At 35.7% G+C, this 22,944-nt stretch overlaps 1 protein-coding gene across 4 annotated transcripts in view; it reads right to left on the bottom strand.

Moving 5' to 3' along the window:
- LOC135526642 (glutamate receptor 1-like) overlaps positions 1–13,541 on the bottom strand; it is a 168,638-nt gene extending 155,097 nt beyond the window's left edge. For all 4 annotated transcript variants that reach the window (XM_064955155.1, XM_064955158.1, XM_064955156.1 and 1 more), the window contains exons 1-2: positions 13,257–13,541; positions 12,898–13,032 (exon numbers count right to left, since the gene is read on the bottom strand). In XM_064955155.1, coding sequence (XP_064811227.1) covers positions 12,898–13,032; positions 13,257–13,338 — 217 coding nt within the window. In that variant the 5' untranslated portion in view covers positions 13,339–13,541. The remainder of the gene's footprint in view (positions 1–12,897; positions 13,033–13,256) is intronic.
- Between the last annotated feature and the right edge of the window lie 9,403 nt (positions 13,542–22,944).

Below are 22,944 nucleotides of genomic sequence, written 5' to 3'. Positions count from 1 at the left end.
GATATCATATGTTAAAGTCATAATGCATTAGATATCACATGTTACAGTCATATTGCATTATATATCACATGTTACAGTCATATTGAATTAGATATCATATGTTAAAGTCATATTGAATTAGATATCATATGTTACAGTCATATTGCATTATATATCATATGTTAAAGTCATATTACATTAGATATCATATGTTACAGTCATATTGAATTAGATATCATATGTTACAGTCATATTGCATTAGATATCATATGTTAAAGTCATAATGCATTAGATATCACATGTTACAGTCATATTGCATTATATATCACATGTTACAGTCATATTCCAATAGATATCATATGTTAAAGTCATAATGCATTAGATATCACATGTTACAGGCATATTGCATTATATATCACATGTTACATTCATATTGAATTAGATATCATATGTTACAGTCATATTGAATTAGATATCATATCTTACAGTCATATTGAATTAGATATCATATGTTAAAGTCATATTGAAATAGATATCATATGTTAAAGTTATACTGCATTAGATATCATATGTTATATTGAATTAGATATCATATGTTACAGTAATACTGCATTAGATATCACATGTTACAGTAATACTGCATTAGATATCACATGTTACAGTAATACTGCATTAGATAATCATGTGTTAAAGTCATATTGCATTAGATATCATATGTTAAAGTCATATTGAATTAGATATCATATGTTAAAGTCATATTGAATTAGATATCATATGTTACAGTCATATTGAATTAGATATCATATGTTACAGTCATATTGAATTAGATATCATATGTTACAGTCATATTTAATTAGATATCATATGTTAAAGTCATATTGAAATAGATATCATATGTTAAAGTCATACTGCATTAGATAACATATGTTATATTGAATTAGATATCATATGTTACAGTAATACTGCATTAGATATCACATGTTACAGTAATACTGCATTAGATATCACATGTTACAGTAATACTGCATTAGATAATCATGTGTTAAATTCATATTGCATTAGATATCACATGTTACAGTAATATTGAATTAGATATCATATGTTACAGTAATACTGCATTAGATATCATATGTTAAAGTCATATTGCATTAGATATCACATGTTACAGTAATATTGAATTAGATATCATATGTTACAGTCATATTGAATTAGATATCATATGTTACAGTCATATTGCATTAGATATCATATGTTACAGTCATATTGCATTAGATATAATATGTTACAGTCATATTGCATTAGATATCACATGTTACAGTAATATTGAATTAGATATCATATGTTACAGTCATATTGAATTAGATATCATATGTTACAGTCATATTGAATTAGATATAATATGTTACAGTCATATTGCATTATATATCATATGTTAAAGTCATATTGAATTAGATATCATATGTTAAAGTCATATTGAATTAGATATCATATGTTACAGTCATATTGCATTATATATCATATGTTAAAGTCATATGGAATTAGATATCATATGTTAAAGTCATATTGAAATAGATATCATATGTTAAAGTCATACTGCATTAGATATCATATGTTATATTGAATTAGATATCATATGTTACAGTAATACTGCATTAGATATCACATGTTACAGTAATACTGCATTAGATATCACATGTTACAGTAATACTGCATTAGATAATCATGTGTTAAAGTCATATTGCATTAGATATCACATGTTACAGTAATATTGAATTAGATATCATATGTTACAGTAATACTGCATTAGATATCATATGTTAAAGTCATATTGCATTAGATATCACATGTTACAGTAATATTGAATTAGATATCATATGTTACAGTAATACTGCATTAGATATCATATGTTAAAGTCATATTGCATTAGATATCATATGTTAAAGTCATATTGCATTAGATATCACATGTTACAGTAATATTGAATTAGATATCATATGTTCCAGTAATACTGCATTAGATATCATGTGTTAAAATCATATTGCATTAGATATCTTATGTTACAGTAATATTGCATTAGATATCACGTATTACAGTCATATTCCAATAGATATCATATGTTAAAGTCATAATGCATTAGATTTCACATGTTACAGTCATATTGCATTATATATCACATGTTACAGTCATATTGAATTAGATATCATATGTTAAAGTCATATTGAATTAGATATCATATGTTACAGTCATATTGCATTAGATATCATGTGTTACAGTCATATTACATTAGATATCATATGTTACAGTCATATTGCATTAGATATCATGTGATAAAGTCATATTACATTAGATATCATATGTTACAGTCATATTGAATTAGATATTATATGTTACGGTCATATTGCATTCGATATCATATGTTACAGTCATATTGCATTAGATATCATGTGTTAAAGTCATATTACATTAGATATCATATGTTACAGTCATATTGAATTAGATATCACATGTTACGGTCATATTGCATTCGATATCATATGTTACAGTCATATTGAATTAGATATCACATGTTACGGTCATATTGCATTCGATATCATATGTTACAGTCATATTGCATTAGATATCATATGTTAAAGTCATATTGAATTAGATATCATATGTTACAGTCATATTGAACTAGATATCATGTGTTAAAGTCATATTGAATTAGATATCATATGTTACAGTCATATTGAATTAGATATCATATGTTATAGTCATATTGAATTAGATATCATATGTTAAAGTCATATTGAATTAGATATCATATGTTAAAGTCATATTGAATTAGATATCATATGTTACAGTCATATTGCATTATATATCATATGTTAAAGTCATATGGAATTAGATATCATATGTTAAAGTCATATTGAAATAGATATCATATGTTAAAGTCATACTGCATTAGATATCATATGTTATATTGAATTAGATATCATATGTTACAGTAATACTGCATTAGATATCACATGTTACAGTAATACTGCATTAGATATCACATGTTACAGTAATACTGCATTAGATAATCATGTGTTAAAGTCATATTGCATTAGATATCACATGTTACAGTAATATTGAATTAGATATCATATGTTACAGTAATACTGCATTAGATATCATATGTTAAAGTCATATTGCATTAGATATCACATGTTACAGTAATATTGAATTAGATATCATATGTTCCAGTAATACTGCATTAGATATCATGTGTTAAAATCATATTGCATTAGATATCTTATGTTACAGTAATATTGCATTAGATATCACGTGTTACAGTCATATTCCAATAGATATCATATGTTAAAGTCATAATGCATTAGATTTCACATGTTACAGTCATATTGCATTATATATCACATGTTACAGTCATATTGAATTAGATATCATATGTTAAAGTCATATTGAATTAGATATCATATGTTACAGTCATATTACATTAGATATCATATGTTACAGTCATATTGAATTAGATATTATATGTTACGGTCATATTGCTTTCGATATCATATGTTACCCTCATATTGCATTAGATATCATGTGTTAAAGTCATATTACATTAGATATCATATGTTACAGTCATATTGAATTAGATATCACATGTTACGGTCATATTGCATTCGATATCATATGTTACAGTCATATTGAATTAGATATCACATGTTACGGTCATATTTTGCATTCGATATCAAATGTTACAGTCATATTGCATTAGATATCATATGTTAAAGTCATATTGAATTAGATATCATATGTTACAGTCATATTGAATAAGATATCATGTGTTAAAGTCATATTGCATTAGATATCACATGTTACAGTAATATCGAATTAGATATCATATGTTAAAGTCATATTGCATTAGATATCATATGTTACAGTCATATTACATTAGATATCACATGTTACAGTCACATTGCATTAGATATCATATGTTACAGTCATATTGCATTAGATATCATATGTTAAAGTCATATTGAATTAGATATCAAATGTTAAATTCATGTTGCATTAGATATCATATGTTAAAGTCATATTGAGTTAGATATCATATGTTAAAGTCACATTGCATTAGATATCATGTGTTAAAGTCATATTGCATTAGATATCATATGTTAAAGTCATATTGAATTAGATATCAAATGTTAAAGTCATATTGCATTAGATATCATATGTTACAGTAATACTGCATTAGATATCACATGTTACAGTCATATTGAATTAGATATCATATGTTACAGTAATACTGCATTAGATATCACATGTTACAGTCATATTGAATTAGATATCATATGTTACAGTAATACTGCATTAGATATCACATGTTACAGTCATATTGAATTAGATATCACATGTTACAGTAATACTGAATTAGATATCACATGTTAAAGTCATATTGCATTAGATATCATATGTTAAAGTCATATTGAGTTAGATATCATATGTTAAAGTCATATTGCATTAGATATCATGTGTTAAAGTCATATTGCATTAGATATCATATGTTAAAGTCATATTGAATTAGATATCAAATGTTAAAGTCATATTGCATTAGATATCATATGTTACAGTAATACCGCATTAGATATCACATGTTACAGTCATATTGAATTAGATATCATATGTTACAGTAATACTGCATTAGATATCACATGTTACAGTCATATTGAATTAGATATCACATGTTACAGTAATACTGCATTAGATATCATATGTTACAGTAATACTGCATTAGATATCATGTGTTACAGTAATACTGCATTAGATATCACATGTTACAGTCATAGTCCAATAGATATCATATGTTAAAGTCATATTGCGTTAGATATCATGTGTTACAGTAATATTGAATTAGATATCATATGTTACAGTCATATTGAATTAGACATCATATGTTACAGTCATATTACATTTTGCATTAGATATCATATGTTACAGTCATATTGAATTAGATATCATATGTTACAGTCATATTGAATTAGATATCATATGTTACATTCGTATTGCATTAGATATCATATGTTACAGTCATATTGAATTAGATATCATATGTTACAGTCATATTGAATTAGATATCATATGTTACGGTCATATTGCATTAGATATCATATGTTAAAGTCATATTGAATTAGATATCAAATGTTAAATTCATATTGCATTAGATATCACATGTTAAAGTCATATTGCATTAGATATCATATGTTAAAGTCATATTGAGTTAGATATCATATGTTAAAGTCACATTGCATTAGATATCATGTGTTAAAGTCATATTGCATTAGATATCATATGTTACAGTAATACTGCATTAGATATCATATGTTACAGTAATACTGCATTAGATATCATATGTTACAGTAATACTGCATTAGATATCACATGTTAAAGTCATATTGCATTAGATATCATATGTTAAAGTCATATTGAGTTAGATATCATATGTTAAAGTCATATTGCATTAGATATCATGTGTTAAAGTCATATTGCATTAGATATCATATGTTAAAGTCATATTGCATTAGATATCATGTGTTAAAGTCATATTGCATTAGATATCACATGTTACAGTCATATTGAATTAGATATCATATGTTACAGTAATACTGCATTAGATATCACATGTTACAGTCATATTGAATTAGATATCACATGTTACAGTAATACTGCATTAGATATCATATGTTACAGTAATACTGCATTAGATATCATGTGTTACAGTAATACTGCATTAGATATCACATGTTACAGTCATAGTCCAATAGATATCATATGTTAAAGTCATATTGCGTTAGATATCATATGTTACAGTAATACTGCATTAGATATCATGTGTTACAGTAATACTGCATTAGATATCACATGTTACAGTCATAGTCCAATAGATATCATATGTTAAAGTCATATTGAATTAGATATCAAATGTTAAAGTCATATTGCATTAGATATCATATGTTACAGTAATACTGCATTAGATATCACATGTTACAGTCATATTGAATTAGATATCATATGTTACAGTAATACTGCATTAGATATCACATGTTACAGTCATATTGAATTAGATATCACATGTTACAGTAATACTGCATTAGATATCATCTGTTACAGTCATATTGAATTTCATATCACATGTTACAGTAATACTGCATTAGATATCATGTGTTAAAGTCATATTGCATTAGATATCATATGTTACAGTCATATTGAATTAGATATCAAATGTTAAAGTCATATTGCATTAGATATCATATGTTACAGTAATACTGCATTAGATATCACATGTTACAGTCATATTGAATTAGATATCATATGTTACAGTAATACTGCATTAGATATCACATGTTACAGTCATATTGAATTAGATATCATATGTTACAGTAATACTGCATTAGATATCACATGTTACAGTCATATTGAATTAGATATCACATGTTACAGTAATACTGAATTAGATATCACATGTTAAAGTCATATTGCATTAGATATCATATGTTAAAGTCATATTGAGTTAGATATCATATGTTAAAGTCATATTGCATTAGATATCATGTGTTAAAGTCATATTGCATTAGATATCATATGTTAAAGTCATATTGAATTAGATATCAAATGTTAAAGTCATATTGCATTAGATATCATATGTTACAGTAATACTGCATTAGATATCACATGTTACAGTCATATTGAATTAGATATCATATGTTACAGTAATACTGCATTAGATATCACATGTTACAGTCATATTGAATTAGATATCACATGTTACAGTAATACTGCATTAGATATCATATGTTACAGTAATACTGCATTAGATATCATGTGTTACAGTAATACTGCATTAGATATCACATGTTACAGTCATAGTCCAATAGATATCATATGTTAAAGTCATATTGCGTTAGATATCATGTGTTACAGTAATATTGAATTAGATATCATATGTTACAGTCATATTGAATTAGATATCATATGTTACAGTCATATTACATTTTGCATTAGATATCATATGTTATAGTCATATTGAATTAGATATCATATGTTACAGTCATATTGAATTAGATATCATATGTTACAGTCATATTGCATTAGATATCATATGTTACAGTCATATTGAATTAGATATCATATGTTACAGTCATATTGAATTAGATATCATATGTTACAGTCATATTGCATTAGATATCATATGTTAAAGTCATATTGAATTAGATATCAAATGTTAAATTCATATTGCATTAGATATCACATGTTAAAGTCATATTGCATTAGATATCATATGTTAAAGTCATATTGAGTTAGATATCATATGTTAAAGTCACATTGCATTAGATATCATGTGTTAAAGTCATATTGCATTAGATATCATATGTTAAAGTCATATTGAATTAGATATCAAATGTTAAAGTCATATTGCATTAGATATCATATGTTACAGTAATACTGCATTAGATATCACATGTTACAGTCATATTGAATTAGATATCATATGTTACAGTAATACTGCATTAGATATCACATGTTACAGTCATATTGAATTAGATATCATATGTTACAGTAATACTGCATTAGATATCACATGTTACAGTCATATTGAATTAGATATCATATGTTACAGTAATACTGCATTAGATATCACATGTTACAGTCATATTGAATTAGATATCACATGTTACAGTAATACTGCATTAGATATCATATGTTACAGTAATACTGCATTAGATATCATGTGTTACAGTAATACTGCATTAGATATCACATGTTACAGTCATAGTCCAATAGATATCATATGTTAAAGTCATATTGCGTTAGATATCATGTGTTACAGTAATATTGAATTAGATATCATATGTTACAGTCATATTGAATTAGATATCATATGTTACAGTCATATTACATTTTGCATTAGATATCATATGTTATAGTCATATTGAATTAGATATCATATGTTACAGTCATATTGAATTAGATATCATATGTTACAGTCATATTGCATTAGATATCATATGTTACAGTCATATTGAATTAGATATCATATGTTACAGTCATATTGAATTAGATATCATATGTTACAGTCATATTGCATTAGATATCATATGTTAAAGTCATATTGAATTAGATATCAAATGTTAAATTCATATTGCATTAGATATCACATGTTAAAGTCATATTGCATTAGATATCATATGTTAAAGTCATATTGAGTTAGATATCATATGTTAAAGTCACATTGCATTAGATATCATGTGTTAAAGTCATATTGCATTAGATATCATATGTTAAAGTCATATTGAATTAGATATCAAATGTTAAAGTCATATTGCATTAGATATCATATGTTACAGTAATACTGCATTAGATATCACATGTTACAGTCATATTGAATTAGATATCATATGTTACAGTAATACTGCATTAGATATCACATGTTACAGTCATATTGAATTAGATATCATATGTTACAGTAATACTGCATTAGATATCACATGTTACAGTCATATTGAATTAGATATCATATGTTACAGTAATACTGCATTAGATATCACATGTTACAGTCATATTGAATTAGATATCACATGTTACAGTAATACTGCATTAGATATCATATGTTACAGTAATACTGCATTAGATATCATGTGTTACAGTAATACTGCATTAGATATCACATGTTACAGTCATAGTCCAATAGATATCATATGTTAAAGTCATATTGCGTTAGATATCATGTGTTACAGTAATATTGAATTAGATATCATATGTTACAGTCATATTGAATTAGATATCATATGTTACAGTCATATTACATTTTGCATTAGATATCATATGTTATAGTCATATTGAATTAGATATCATATGTTACAGTCATATTGAATTAGATATCATATGTTACAGTCATATTGCATTAGATATCATATGTTACAGTCATATTGAATTAGATATCATATGTTACAGTCATATTGAATTAGATATCATATGTTACAGTCATATTGCATTAGATATCATATGTTAAAGTCATATTGAATTAGATATCAAATGTTAAATTCATATTGCATTAGATATCACATGTTAAAGTCATATTGCATTAGATATCATATGTTAAAGTCATATTGAGTTAGATATCATATGTTAAAGTCACATTGCATTAGATATCATGTGTTAAAGTCATATTGCATTAGATATCATATGTTAAAGTCATATTGAATTAGATATCAAATGTTAAAGTCATATTGCATTAGATATCATATGTTACAGTAATACTGCATTAGATATCACATGTTACAGTCATATTGAATTAGATATCATATGTTACAGTAATACTGCATTAGATATCACATGTTACAGTCATATTGAATTAGATATCATATGTTACAGTAATACTGCATTAGATATCACATGTTACAGTCATATTGAATTAGATATCACATGTTACAGTAATACTGAATTAGATATCACATGTTAAAGTCATATTGCATTAGATATCATATGTTAAAGTCATATTGAGTTAGATATCATATGTTAAAGTCATATTGCATTAGATATCATGTGTTAAAGTCATATTGCATTAGATATCATATGTTAAAGTCATATTGAATTAGATATCAAATGTTAAAGTCATATTGCATTAGATATCATATGTTACAGTAATACTGCATTAGATATCACATGTTACAGTCATATTGAATTAGATATCATATGTTACAGTAATACTGCATTAGATATCACATGTTACAGTCATATTGAATTAGATATCACATGTTACAGTAATACTGCATTAGATATCATATGTTACAGTCATATTGAATTTGATATCACATGTTACAGTAATACTGCATTAGATATCATGTGTTAAAGTCATATTGCATTAGATATCACATGTTACAGTAATATTGAATTAGATATCATATGTTACAGTAATACTGCATTCGATATCATGTGTTAAAGTCATATTGCATTAGATATCACATGTTACAGTAATATTGAATTAGATATCATATGTTACAGTCATATTGCATTAGATATCATGTGTTAAAGTCATATTACATTAGATATCATATGTTACAGTCATATTGAATTAGATATCATATGTTAAAGTCATATTGCATTAGATATCAAATGTTACAGTCATATTGCATTAGATATCATATGTTACAGTCATATTGAATTAGATATCATATGTTACGGTCATATTGCATTAGATATCATATGTTAAAGTCATATTGAATTAGATATCAAATGTTAAATTCATATTGCATTAGATATCACATGTTAAAGTCATATTGCATTAGATATCATATGTTAAAGTCATATTGAATTAGATATCATATGTTAAAGTCATATTGCATTAGATATCATGTGTTAAAGTCATATAACATTAGATATCAAATGTTAAAGTCATATTGCATTAGATATCACATGTTACAGTCATATTGAATTAGATATCATATGTTACAGTAATACTGCATTAGATATCACATGTTACAGTAATACTGCATTAGATATCATATGTTACAGTCATATTGAATTCGATATCACATGTTACAGTAATACTGCATTAGATATCATGTGTTAAAGTCATATTGCATTAGATATCACATGTTACAGTAATATTGAATTAGATATCATATGTTACAGTAATACTGCATTAGATATCATGTGTTAAAGTCATATTGCATTAGATATCTTATGTTACAGTAATATTGCATTAGATATCATATGTTACAGTAATACTGCATTAGATATCATGTGTTACAGTAATACTACATTAGATATCACATGTTACAGTCATAGTCCAATAGATATCATATGTTAAAGTCATATTGCATTAGATATCATGTGTTACAGTAATATTGAATTAGATATCATATGTTACAGTCTTATTGAATTAGATATCATATGTTACAGTCATATTGCATTAGATATCATATGTTACAGTCATATTGAATTAGATATCATATGTTACAGTCATATTGAATTAGATATCATATGTTACAGTCATATTGAATTCGATATCACATGTTACAGTAATACTGCATTAGATATAATATGTTACAGTAATACTGCATTAGATATCATATGTGACTTAAAATATATAAACTGTTGATGATGATGAGCAACTATTTTCTTCTGATTTCCTTTTCTTTTCAAAAGGGAACTGTATCTCTAAGAGGCAGAGATCAGAGATCTGAGGAAAAACATGACAAGTATTTGAAACAGAATAAAAACAGCCTTTAAATTCAAGTCTTGTCTCCAAGTAGGAACAAAACACAGAGACAACACGGTTATCAATGTCTAAAAACTCTTCCCGGTGAAACTGAATGTCGCACTTCAAGCAGTCCTGAGGAGACTAGTGTGGAAAGAGAGAGTTGTCAGGGAGGAGAATCTATTGTGTATGTTTAATCTGCATTCAGCACCCAGCTGCATGGCCTAATGCCCGTTTTAAGGGTGTCCAACATGGAACACCTAGGATATAGCCTACCTTTAGACTTAGCAACTTAAGATAAATATTAAAAACTCAAGGGCACCTTGTTGTTTAATATCCCAAAAGTGCAGGCTGGCACACCAAAATAAACTTAAATGGAGAAATTAAGTTATTTTTTCGTTTTATCCTGTTTTTTTCTTGCTTTTCAGCAGACTGGGGATAGGTTGGGCTACCAGATCACCTTGATCTTTAAAACATGTTACAATCTCGCGTCATTGTCTGCATCTGTTAAATAGGCGAATGTGACTGTGACACTAATACTAAAACGATTAGGTTAAACATGATTTAATTTGGGCATCCAAAGGGCAGACAGGCTGTGCGATGACAACACCTGATCGATTCGTTGGTTGATGTACTTACAAGAGAGTAACGTCTTAACTGCTTGACCGGTGACAGCCATTGATCCGCGGTGCTTCGCAATAAACTATAAATCCTCCTTCTTACCATGTGCATGTGACAAATAAAATTTGATTTGATTTTGATTTGATTTACACGCTTGCCCCCATGTAAGTGACCTCATCCATAAAGAATATGATGCCCAAGGGTGAACGAATGAAAGGTCTCCGATGCAATATTTCTCCTACAGTGTTCCATTAATTAGAACCCTAATTTAGACGTGTTTCTGAAACGCACAGAGACAACCTTATGAACTTGAGTGAGTCACGGCGGTTGGAGCCATTTGAGTGGTATGGCGTTGTTGGCTAGGTTACTGTAATGAGAAAGCGAACCTGAGCCGCGCGCTTAACACTTTAATGAAAGTAGCTGGTGCCAGCTGAAGCTAAGCGAATACAAATCCGTCGCTAATTAGGAAAAGCGCTTTGTGGTAACAGGTTTCTCCTGAATGCCGGTGGGAAAGGGGGGTTGGTCGATCTGCGCTAACGGCAGATAATATTTCAAGCGCAGGAAGCGCATGTTGGCTTGTGTAGGGGGAAGGGTGTCAGAACGTAATACATTTTTAAAAATATATAACCACTTTGTTGCGTCTGGTTCTAATGTTTGTAGCCTACATGTATATTACTGATATGGGTAGATTGTCAGAAAAATCTGTTCATTGCACTAAGGTCTCTCTCTCGCTCACACAAGCACGCACACCGCCTCTGACGAGAAAGAGAGAGAAAGCGAAGCAGATGGATCCACAAAAGCACACATTCTCGGAACCTCTTTACAGTGAGCGAAAAACCAGCTGTAATTGCATATATGATATCTCCAACTATCAATGATAGACTCATTTAAATAGAAGGAAAATAATTTCAGGACAAGCGTTGGCCAGTGATCTCGTTGAGCAGAAGGACAACAACATATTGATCGTAGGCATAAATAACATATGAAGCAAACTAGGAAATAACTGGGAAGGATGGGTGGGATGAGGATAACAGAAACCGTGGGGAAAAGGAAAGACTTACAGGCATATGTCATGGAGAAGCTGTTGCCCATCTTGACCATATCCACCTGCGGCACCAGTTTGGGGATATCCTGGTGGTGCGAGAGCGCGAACCGAAACACCTCATATTCGTGAGATTCGGTTGGGAATAGTCCCCCTGTGAAAGATACAGAATCAACGGTTATTTATAAAACGGCACTCTGCAAACTAAACGCAAACACAGAACAGATAAATGTCTGGACTGTTTAATCAGCAAAATATGTTGAATACAACTTTAAAGCTTCGGAAAAGGCATATTTGTCCATACAAATTTGTAGCCTAAATAAATAAACAATTAAAATAATTTTGCCAGACTTCATTTTACGCATGTTTTTCACCTACCTATATTGATGTTACTTGGAAAACTTGAACCCAAGCACATCCCCAGAAAACTGGTGTACAGGAGGGTGAAGCTTCGCTGCATATTTCCTTTTGCATTGGCGAAGAAAAAAGATCCGAAATCCAAGCATAGATCTTTCCTTGGTGAGTTAGTGTATACCCCCTCTTCCCCACTCCTTTCCTACCAGTTACAGATGCTCTTACAACAACATCCATCCAACGTCGAGAGAGAGCATGCAACTGCAGTCACTGTCTTCTCTCTCCTCCCGCTCTTTCTCTCGCGCGCTGCTGATGCCCGCTTGTCCTCGGCTGTTATGATACGGAGCGGTGACTTCAACTCTAGCCCCTACCTACCGAACGCACCCACGCCTCTCAGGAGACGCTGGGGGATCTCGCCGGCGCTCTGTTTCTATGTTGTTTTATATACTTGGAATTGGATTGAAACTGTCACAATGGCTATGGTTCCTTGGTTCATCTAGTGTTTTATTAGTGTATAAAATTTTCTTACATCTGTATTTGACATCATTCCACGTAATCCACTCAAATGGACCTATGGGAGAATTATGCACCACATAATCTTTGCGTAATTGCACTGTTTATATGTGTGTTTAATGAATGCCAGCAAAGCCACTACACCACACAACACGAAGCAATAAATTAATTGCACTATAACAGTGACAAACGGTGCCCACAAACTGTTAGGGCCTACATAAAGCTGTCCCAACAGCAGAGCTTTCCTTCAGCACCATGGAGTGAATCCTTACCACTGCTACACCTGGCTATCAGCGGAGCCTTGAGCGGCAGCGAAACAGTTCACTCAGCCTCATTTACTACATTTCTAAAAACCATAGCTGATATGGCTGACTTGCTTCAACAAATGTGGTTACTATTGACTCCTTGTGGATTTGTAAGTCGAGAACAACCGCATTCTCCTTCAATAAAAAGCCAATATGAGTTTTTACTTTTGAACCACACACAAACATTTTTACATTTATGTTCAGTAAATTCATAATGTTTAATCTTATATCATTAACACTCTGAGTATAAACAAGTTGTGACGTAGAAGTCCGTCACTGGCCGCGGGCAGCATTTGGTTCTTTAACGCACACACATTCATCACTCCTCCCTGCGCCATTATAAGATAAGTTAACAATGTGGGTCGACACACAAATTAACTTCTGTCTTGGTGCATGCATTTCACACTTGTCAATGTTCATATTTGAGAGATACAATAATTATTTTACTTATCAATATTGTGGATGAGCGCATTGTTTGTTTGTTCTGTTCCTCTCTCTCCATCTCTGTAGCTTCCGGGTATGCTGGAAAAGGACCCGAGCTAAGGGAATTGGGTTGGCTTTATAGTGCCTGTCCCAAATGGCTCATAAATGCATATGGGCATATTGAAAGATATTGTCAGTAGTGATGTAATGTATTTAATGTTATGTTGGGATATTGTTTAAAACTGTGTTGCAATGTATATCCTTTAGTATGTTTAGTTCATGGAAAATGTAGGTTTCTATTGTTAATTGATTAATTAATTAGGGTTAATTGTTCTGAGGGGAGGGGCTAGCCCTACAAAAGGAGCCTCTCTTTCAGTCTCTGGAGAGGCAGTTTGGATTGAGCTGTGGATGGGGCAGCATTGTTTTTAAGCTGTCCCATAAGGTAGACGGTGATGGCAGTACTGTTGTTTTTTTGTTCCGGAATCACTTGTAAATAAACACCTTTGCACAGAAGAACTTTTGCGGTTCCGCCATCTTTTTATTTTGATAGAGGTTAGGTTATCCAGTTTAGCCTTCTGGCCTACTCTACGTGACATATGGTGGCAGCGGTGGGATGGCGTACCGCAAATCAGTGAATTCCAACAAGAGAGGTAAAGGAATGGGTACAGGATTGCGTTCTCAGCAACAGCATCAACTGTCAGAAAAGGTAGCTGAAGTTGAACCGGGGTGGAATACCATGGAATCGTCTGGTGAAGAAGAGGTCAAGTATGAGAAACTAGGAGCCCGACCGCAGGGCCAAAGACAACCAGAACTGGGTGAGCTGCTGACTGAAGGAGCAGTTGGGGGACCAGAACCACACCCAACCATGGTAACCCTTTTTCAGCAACTTTTCACCTGCCTTGAGAGGAGGGACGAAGACCTCAAGCAGGAGTTACGTGGCCTACGCCAATCTATCCTCACAGCTCCCCACCAGGCGGAACTCGTCAGTGAGAGCCCAAGATTGGGTCTTCCAACACCAGGACGACAAAGGCTCGATGCAGCAGGGACTTCAACTCCACAGCAGGCACCCCAAGCAGTAATGAGGCCAGCACCAGGAGACCAGTCCAGCAGTGTTAACGTCCATCTTCCAGCATTCCTGAGGAAGGAGCCAAAGATGCCCTCATACCAGCAGGGGGAGGACATTGAAAACTATCTGCTGAGGTTTGAGCGCATGGCTAAGACGTGGCAGTGGCCTGAGGTAGAGTGGGCCTGCAGGCTGGTCCCATTGCTCACGAGCAAGGCCTTAGAGGCTTACACAGCAATGGATGAGGGGCTGTCCAATGTCTACAAGGGCTTGAAGGAAGCGCTGCTGGTGAAGTTTGACATCTCACCGGAAACCTACCGTCAACGCTTCAGAGCTGCATCAACGCCATCGGGTGAGTCGCCGACAGAGACGTACCACCGCCTCAAGGGTCTCTACCGACGATGGGTTCGACCGGGGGAGAAGACACAGGACGAAATCGGGGAGGTCATCATCCTCGAGCAACTTCTACAGGTTCTACCACACGACATTCGAACCTGGGTCCGAGAGCACGAGCCCAGGACGGGCTTATGGCGGCCAAGCTTGCACTGCAGTATCTTAATGCACGTAAAGGGGGCCCACCACAACCTGCAGCACCTGCTCCAAGGAGTCTCAGAGACACAAGGGACATCAGAAACGCCAGAGATGGTGGAGGTAACTCTGGGGGTTGTGTGTCTGGGAGGGAGGTAAGGGATCATGCAGTTCGCTCTGATGGGAGGGGTCTGACCTGTTTTTACTGCCGGCAGCAGGGGCACAAAGCTTCAATGTGTCCGCTACGTAAATCCAAGCTCTCAGGTTACTGTTATGTACCCAGAGAGGGGGATGGTGTTCAGAATAGACAGACTCAGGAAGGGTCATGCTTGGTACCTGTAAAAGTGAATGGTAAAAGTCTTACTGCAATGATTGACACCGGCAGTTCCCTGTCATTGATCAGAAAAGGTAATGTACCTGTTAATGACATTGATTATGGTCATCAGACACTGATCCAATGTGTCCATGGTGACCAGTCACAGCAGCCCACAGCTGAGCTCACAGTTGAGATTCAAGGTCAGAAATACCTCCTCAAAGTTGGGGTAATGGAGAAGCTACCTTTTGAGATGATTTTGGGGAGGGATGTGCCTGTACTCTCTGATCTGTTGGGAAGTGTGGGGGGTCAGCTATATGGGCAGTCAGTTTGCCAGTCTGATGTTCAGATGGCATGTTCAGTTGTCACTCGTGCCCAGGCCAAAGCTGGTTTACAACCTCTGCCTGACTTGTGTGATAGTCTGTGCGAGGGGGAACCAAAGGGCCCAGAAAGTCACGCCGCCAGCGGCGTCTTGAGAAGTATGTGGGAACCCCTGTACCTGTTGCTGATGTGTCTGGGTTAGAGGTGCAATGGGATGTTCCACAAAATTTTGCTACACTGCAGAAGTCTGACGCAACCTTGAAATGTTTGTTTGACAAGGCCTTAGCTGGGGACAGTCAATCTTCATGTGGGGGGATTTACACAGTAGACAACCACATACTCTACCTTGGGTCAGAGGCAGATAGCAGGAAGTTGGTGGTGCCATCTACCTGTAGACCACTTGTTCTCAACCTTGCACATACAGTTCCATGGGCAGGCCATCTAGGGCAACATAAGACCTATCTTAGGCTAGGCTCCCGTTTCTTTTGGCCCTCCATGTATACTGATGTACAAAAATACTGCAAATCATGCCCCACGTGCCAGAAAACCAGCGCTGTCCCTCTGACCAACCTCACTTCGAAGGGGGCCAGCAACCCTGTGAAGTGGACTGAGGAGTGTGAGGAAGCCTTCATGACACTGAAACAACGACTGTGCCATTCCCTGTTCTCCAGACCCCTGATTTTCAGAAGAGATTTCTCGTGCAGGTGGACGCTTCGGCTGTAGGAATTGGAGCTGTTCTGGCCCAAGGGGAGCCAGGAGAAGAGCTTCCTGTGCTGTACCTGAGTCGGAAGCTGTTGCCCAGGGAAACCAGGTATTCTACAATCGAAAAGGAGTGCCTGGCTATAAAGTGGGCCCTAGATAGCCTCCGTTACTACCTTCTTGGGAGGGAATTTGACCTGCACACGGACCACAGAGCACTGACCTGGATCCAGACCATGAAGGACCGGAATTCTCGTGTGACCAGGTGGTATCTGGAGCTCCAGCCCTTCAGGTTCTGTGTCTGTCACAAGGCAGGAAAAGAGAACGTTACTGCGGACTACCTATCAAGACTCCCGAACATGGTCGCTTCAGGAGAGGAGGAAGGTAATGTGACGTAGAAGTCCGTCACTGGCCGCGGGCAGCATTTGGTTCTTTAACGCACACACATTCATCACTCCTCCCTGCGCCATTATAAGATAAGTTAACAATGTGGGTCGACACACAAATTAACTTCTATCTTGGTGCATGCATTTCACACTTGTCAATGTTCATATTTGAGAGATACAATAATTATTTTACTTATCAATATTGTGGATGAGCGCATTGTTTGTTTGTTCTGTTCCTCTCTCTCCATCTCTGTAGCTTCCGGGTATGCTGGAAAAGGACCCGAGCTAAGGGAATTGGGTTGGCTTTATAGTGCCTGTCCCAAATGGCTCATAAATGCATATGGGCATATTGAAAGATATTGTCAGTAGTGATGTAATGTATTTAATGTTATGTTGGGATATTGTTTAAAACTGTGTTGCAATGTATATCCTTTAGTATGTTTAGTTCATGGAAAATGTAGGTTTCTATTGTTAATTGATTAATTAATTAGGGTTAATTGTTCTGAGGGGAGGGGCTAGCCCTACAAAAGGAGCCTCTCTTTCAGTCTCTGGAGAGGCAGTTTGGATTGAGCTGTGGATGGGGCAGCATTGTTTTTAAGCTGTCCCATAAGGTAGACGGTGATGGCAGTACTGTTGTTTTTTTGTTCCGGAATCACTTGTAAATAAACACCTTTGCACAGAAGAACTTTTGCGGTTCCGCCATCTTTTTATTTTGATAGAGGTTAGGTTATCCAGTTTAGCCTTCTGGCCTACTCTACGTGACACAAGTACAAGCAAACAAGCTGCGATGAGGTAGGCTTATTAGTTCAGCACTTTCTGTCACACCCTGATGTGTTTCACCTGTCTTTGAGCTTGTCTCCACACCCCACCAGGTGTCTCCCATCTCCCCTCATTATCCCCTGTGTATTTGTATCTGGGTTTTCTGTTTGTCTGTTGCCAGTTCATCTTGTCCTGTCAAGTCCTACCAGCATGTTCCCATGTTTCCTGTGCTCGAGTTTTTGTTTTCCTAGTCTTCCCAGTTCTGACCTTTCTGCCTGTCCTGTCCCTGATCCTACCCATTGTTCTGACCTTTCTGCCTGACTCTGATTTGGATTACAACCCTTTGCCTGCCTTGACTTACCTTTTGCCTGCCCCTTCTACTATAATAAACTCTGAGACTCATACTATCTGCCTCCTGTGTCTGCATCTGGGTCTTGGCCTGAGTCCTGATAGTACAAACTGGCCGTGACTGACCTAGCAGACTCGGACCAGCTCCACAATGCCGTCTCCTTCCTCGGAGCCACCATTGGAAGACACAAGGAGTTACATCAAGGTCTTATGGAAGGATTCCGGACCTTGGCAGAATGCCATGACCGTGCTTTCAATACTTTTCTGGAGCAATTCCGCGGATTGTCTGTTAGGCAGCCTGCCACTACAGTAACCTCCCAGACTGTCAGTTACTCTCCCAGTGTTCTCTCATCTTTGAGCTGCAGGGCTTTTCATTTCCCTCGGATTGCTCGAGGATAGTGTACTTGATAACGCTGATGTCTGGAAGGGCTCTCGCCTGGGCTACGGTGGTGAGGGAGCAACAATCCACCATTTTCCTCAGTCTGGAGGAGTTGGTGGCAATTCTCCATTGTCCGGGAGAGAGGCGGCTCGTAAGCTGCTCCAACTATGACAGGACTCCAACAGTGTGGTAGACTATGCGATGGATTTTTCCACGTTGGCGGCTGAGAATGCCTGGAACCCGGAAGCCCTGTTGGACGCGTTCCTTCATGGATTATCGGAGGGGATTAAAGACGAGCTCACAGCCCGGGAGCTGCTCATGGACCTCGACTCCCTCATAGCCTTGACCATCTGGATCTATGGGCAGCTGCGGGAACGAAGGAGGTAGATTGAGTCTGTTCCCTGTCGCCCTCGCTCGTCCTCGGTTTCCACCTCGCCTCAAGGAATCCTGGAAGTCTCTGATGTCCACCTTTCCGATGGGATCCGATGTCACCCGAGTTCTCTCGAAAACCACAGACAGCTGTCGAGTCGTCTCCTCCAAAGACCATGCAACTGGGAAGGGGTAGATTGTATCCCGCTGAGCATTTACGCAGAATAAACACCAAGATCTGTCTGTATTGTGGAGCTACAAGACATTTCTTATCTATCTGCCCATTAAAGACCAGGCTCATCAAGTAGGTATGAGTAAGCTGGTGAGCCGTACAGGGAATTTCCCATCCCCCATTTCTTGTACTCCTCTCCATGCTATCCTTTTGCGGGGTGACCAGTCTCAGACCATTGACTCTGGGCCCGACAAGAGCTTTATGGACGCTACCCTTTATGGACGCTACCCTGGTGTCGGAGATGAGAATCCCCACACAACCCCTCTCCATTCCCATGGACGTCAGAGCGCTGGATGGAAACTCTATTTTCAAAGTCTCCCACACTATGTTTACCATTAACGTGCGGTTTTGGGGTTCATGGCTCCAGAGGCACAATCCTCTGATCGAATGGGAAACTGGTTCTAGCATGGGTTGGAACCCGTTCTGCCATGCACATTGTCTGAAGTAGGTGCAGCTTGCCCCGGGATGTCTTCCTACGGGCTTGGGAGAAGCTTTGGATCTCTTTGCCAATCCCGCGGAGTACCAAGACCTCTGGGAGATTTTCAATAAGGCCCCCGCTACAACTCTTCCTCCGAATTGAACCTACGACTGCGCTATCAACCTTTTCCTGGGTGCTACAACACCTCAGGGGCGGCTTTATTCCCTGTTGGGTCCGGAGACCAAGAGTATGGAGAGGTACATTGAGGATTGTCATGGAAATTTCCCTAATTATCAAATGATGAGAGAGCAAATCACACACCAGTCAGAGTTATGCTTAATCTTCAACTTTAATAATAATTAAGCTTTTGCAATAGCATTTTGTCTTTCAACAGTTCAGTATCTCTAATGAAAAGTTGAGCGTGGTCAACATAATGGCAAATTAGATCTTTTATAGCAAAGATCCACCCCCTCCCATAGTCGACATGACAAACCACAGGTCTTAGGAACTTACACAAAGAAAGACTACTTCAGAGAGGAGTATCCCATAGCCAGACAACATTGGCTATAAATTATTGTTCTGTTTGGTCTCTGAAACAAAGCTCTTATCTCATTCTCGGTACAAAATGATACCAAGACATTACCTCACCCAATGGTATATATCAATTGTCATTATAGACACTCCCATCCCAAATACAACCCATTCTGGACAAGCTCACGGAGAGGAGAGTGAGCCTCTAGGTCAAGATAAGGGCAACCAGAGAGGGAACATAGAATGGTTCCAGACACTGCCATCCTCCTCTCCCAGATGGGAAAAGTAGGGAGTGACTGGCACACAGACATTGTGGAGCCAAGAGATAATTGTTTCCCCCTCAATCATCCCTTGACATGGTTTAAAATATACGTTTACACATGACGACAAGCTTGACCTCTCCCCTCTCTGTGGCCCAAGTAACTGAACCCAGGACAGAGAAAGGATAACTGCAAATGGCCACCACTATAGTACAACAAGATACATTCTAAATGACAAGTAACTCACAAGCATATAATGAAAATAAAACATCTTATCTATGTTACCCAACTAATTCTGATTCATCCCCAACAGGATTCTCTTGCTGCAGGGAGTATTCGTCCTTCTGCCTCACCCGGCGCAGGTTTCTTCTTTGTGGAGAAGGACAAAACCCTGCACACGTATACTGACTACCAGGGTCTATAAATGACATCACGGTAAAAACAATGTTACCCTCTACCACGCATCTCCTTGGTTTTCAAGCCTCTACATGGGGCGACAATCTTCTCTACGTTGAACCTTCGGAACGCCTACCATCTGGTTCTGGAAGGAGATGAATAGAAGACCGCTTTTAACATGGCTAGCAGACACTATGAGTACCTTGTTATGCCATTCGGACAGACCAATGCTCCCGCAGTGTTCCAGAGCCTGGTCAACAATGTGCTCCATGATATGTTGGCCGGTTCGTGTTTGTCTACCTTGATGATATCCTCATTTTTTCCCGGTCAGCTCAAGAACATGTCCTCCACGTCCGACAGGTCCATCAGAGTCTCCTGGAGAACCAGCTTTTTGTTAAAGCATAAAAATAGGAATTCCATCTCCTTCCTAGGGTACATCATTGCTGCTGTAAATATACAGATAGACTGTGACAAGGTGAGAGGGGTGGTGGATTGGCCTGAACCCACATCCAGAGTGCAGCTGCAAGGTTTCCTGGGATTTGCTAATTTCTACTGCTGCTTCATCCTGGCTTTTACATGTTTTATTTAACCTTTATTTAACCAGGTAAGCTAGTTGAGAACAAGTTCTCATTTACAACTGCGACCTGGCCAAGAAAAAGCAAAGCAGTGCAACAGAAACAACAACACAGAGTTACACATGTAATAAACAAGCATACAGTCAATAACACAATAGAGAAGGAAAAAAATATAAAGTTTATATACAGTCTGTGCAAATGGCATTTATTTTATTTTACCTTTATTTAACAAGGTAAGCGAGTTGAGAACAAGTTCTCATTTGCAACTGCGACCTGGCCAGGATAAAGCGTAGCAATTTGACACATACAACAACACAGAATTACACATGGAATAAACAAAACATACAGTCAATAATACAGTAGAACAAAAGAAAACAAAAAGTCTATATACAGTGAGTGCAAAAGAGGTAAGTTAAGGAAATAAATAGGCCATGGTGGCGAACTAATTACAATGTACAATTAAATACTGTAATGTTTGTAAGGGTTTTCCTCTGGTGAAGGAGAAGCGGACCAAAATGCAGCGTGGTGGTTATTCATGCTCTTTAATAAAGGAACTAGACATGAAATAACTAACAAAACAATAAATGAACAAAAACCTAAACAGTCCTATCTGGTGCAAACACAGAGACAGGAACAATCACCCACAAACACACAGTGAAACCCAGGCTACCTAAATATGGTTCCCAATCAGAGACAATGACTAACACCTGCCTCTGATTGAGAACCATATCAGGCCAGACATAGAAATAGACAAAAAAGACATCCAACATAGAATGCCCACTCAGATCACACCCTGACCAACCAAAACATAGAAACATACAAAGCAAACTATGGTCAGGGTGTGACAATGGTAGATCGGCAGAAGATGAATGTGCAGGTAGAGACTGGTAGAAA

Source organism: Oncorhynchus masou, chromosome 32 (assembly GCF_036934945.1).
Source record: "Oncorhynchus masou masou isolate Uvic2021 chromosome 32, UVic_Omas_1.1, whole genome shotgun sequence".
Taxonomy (NCBI): Eukaryota; Metazoa; Chordata; class Actinopteri; order Salmoniformes; family Salmonidae; genus Oncorhynchus; species Oncorhynchus masou.
This window is presented reverse-complemented; position numbering and strand designations above follow the sequence as displayed.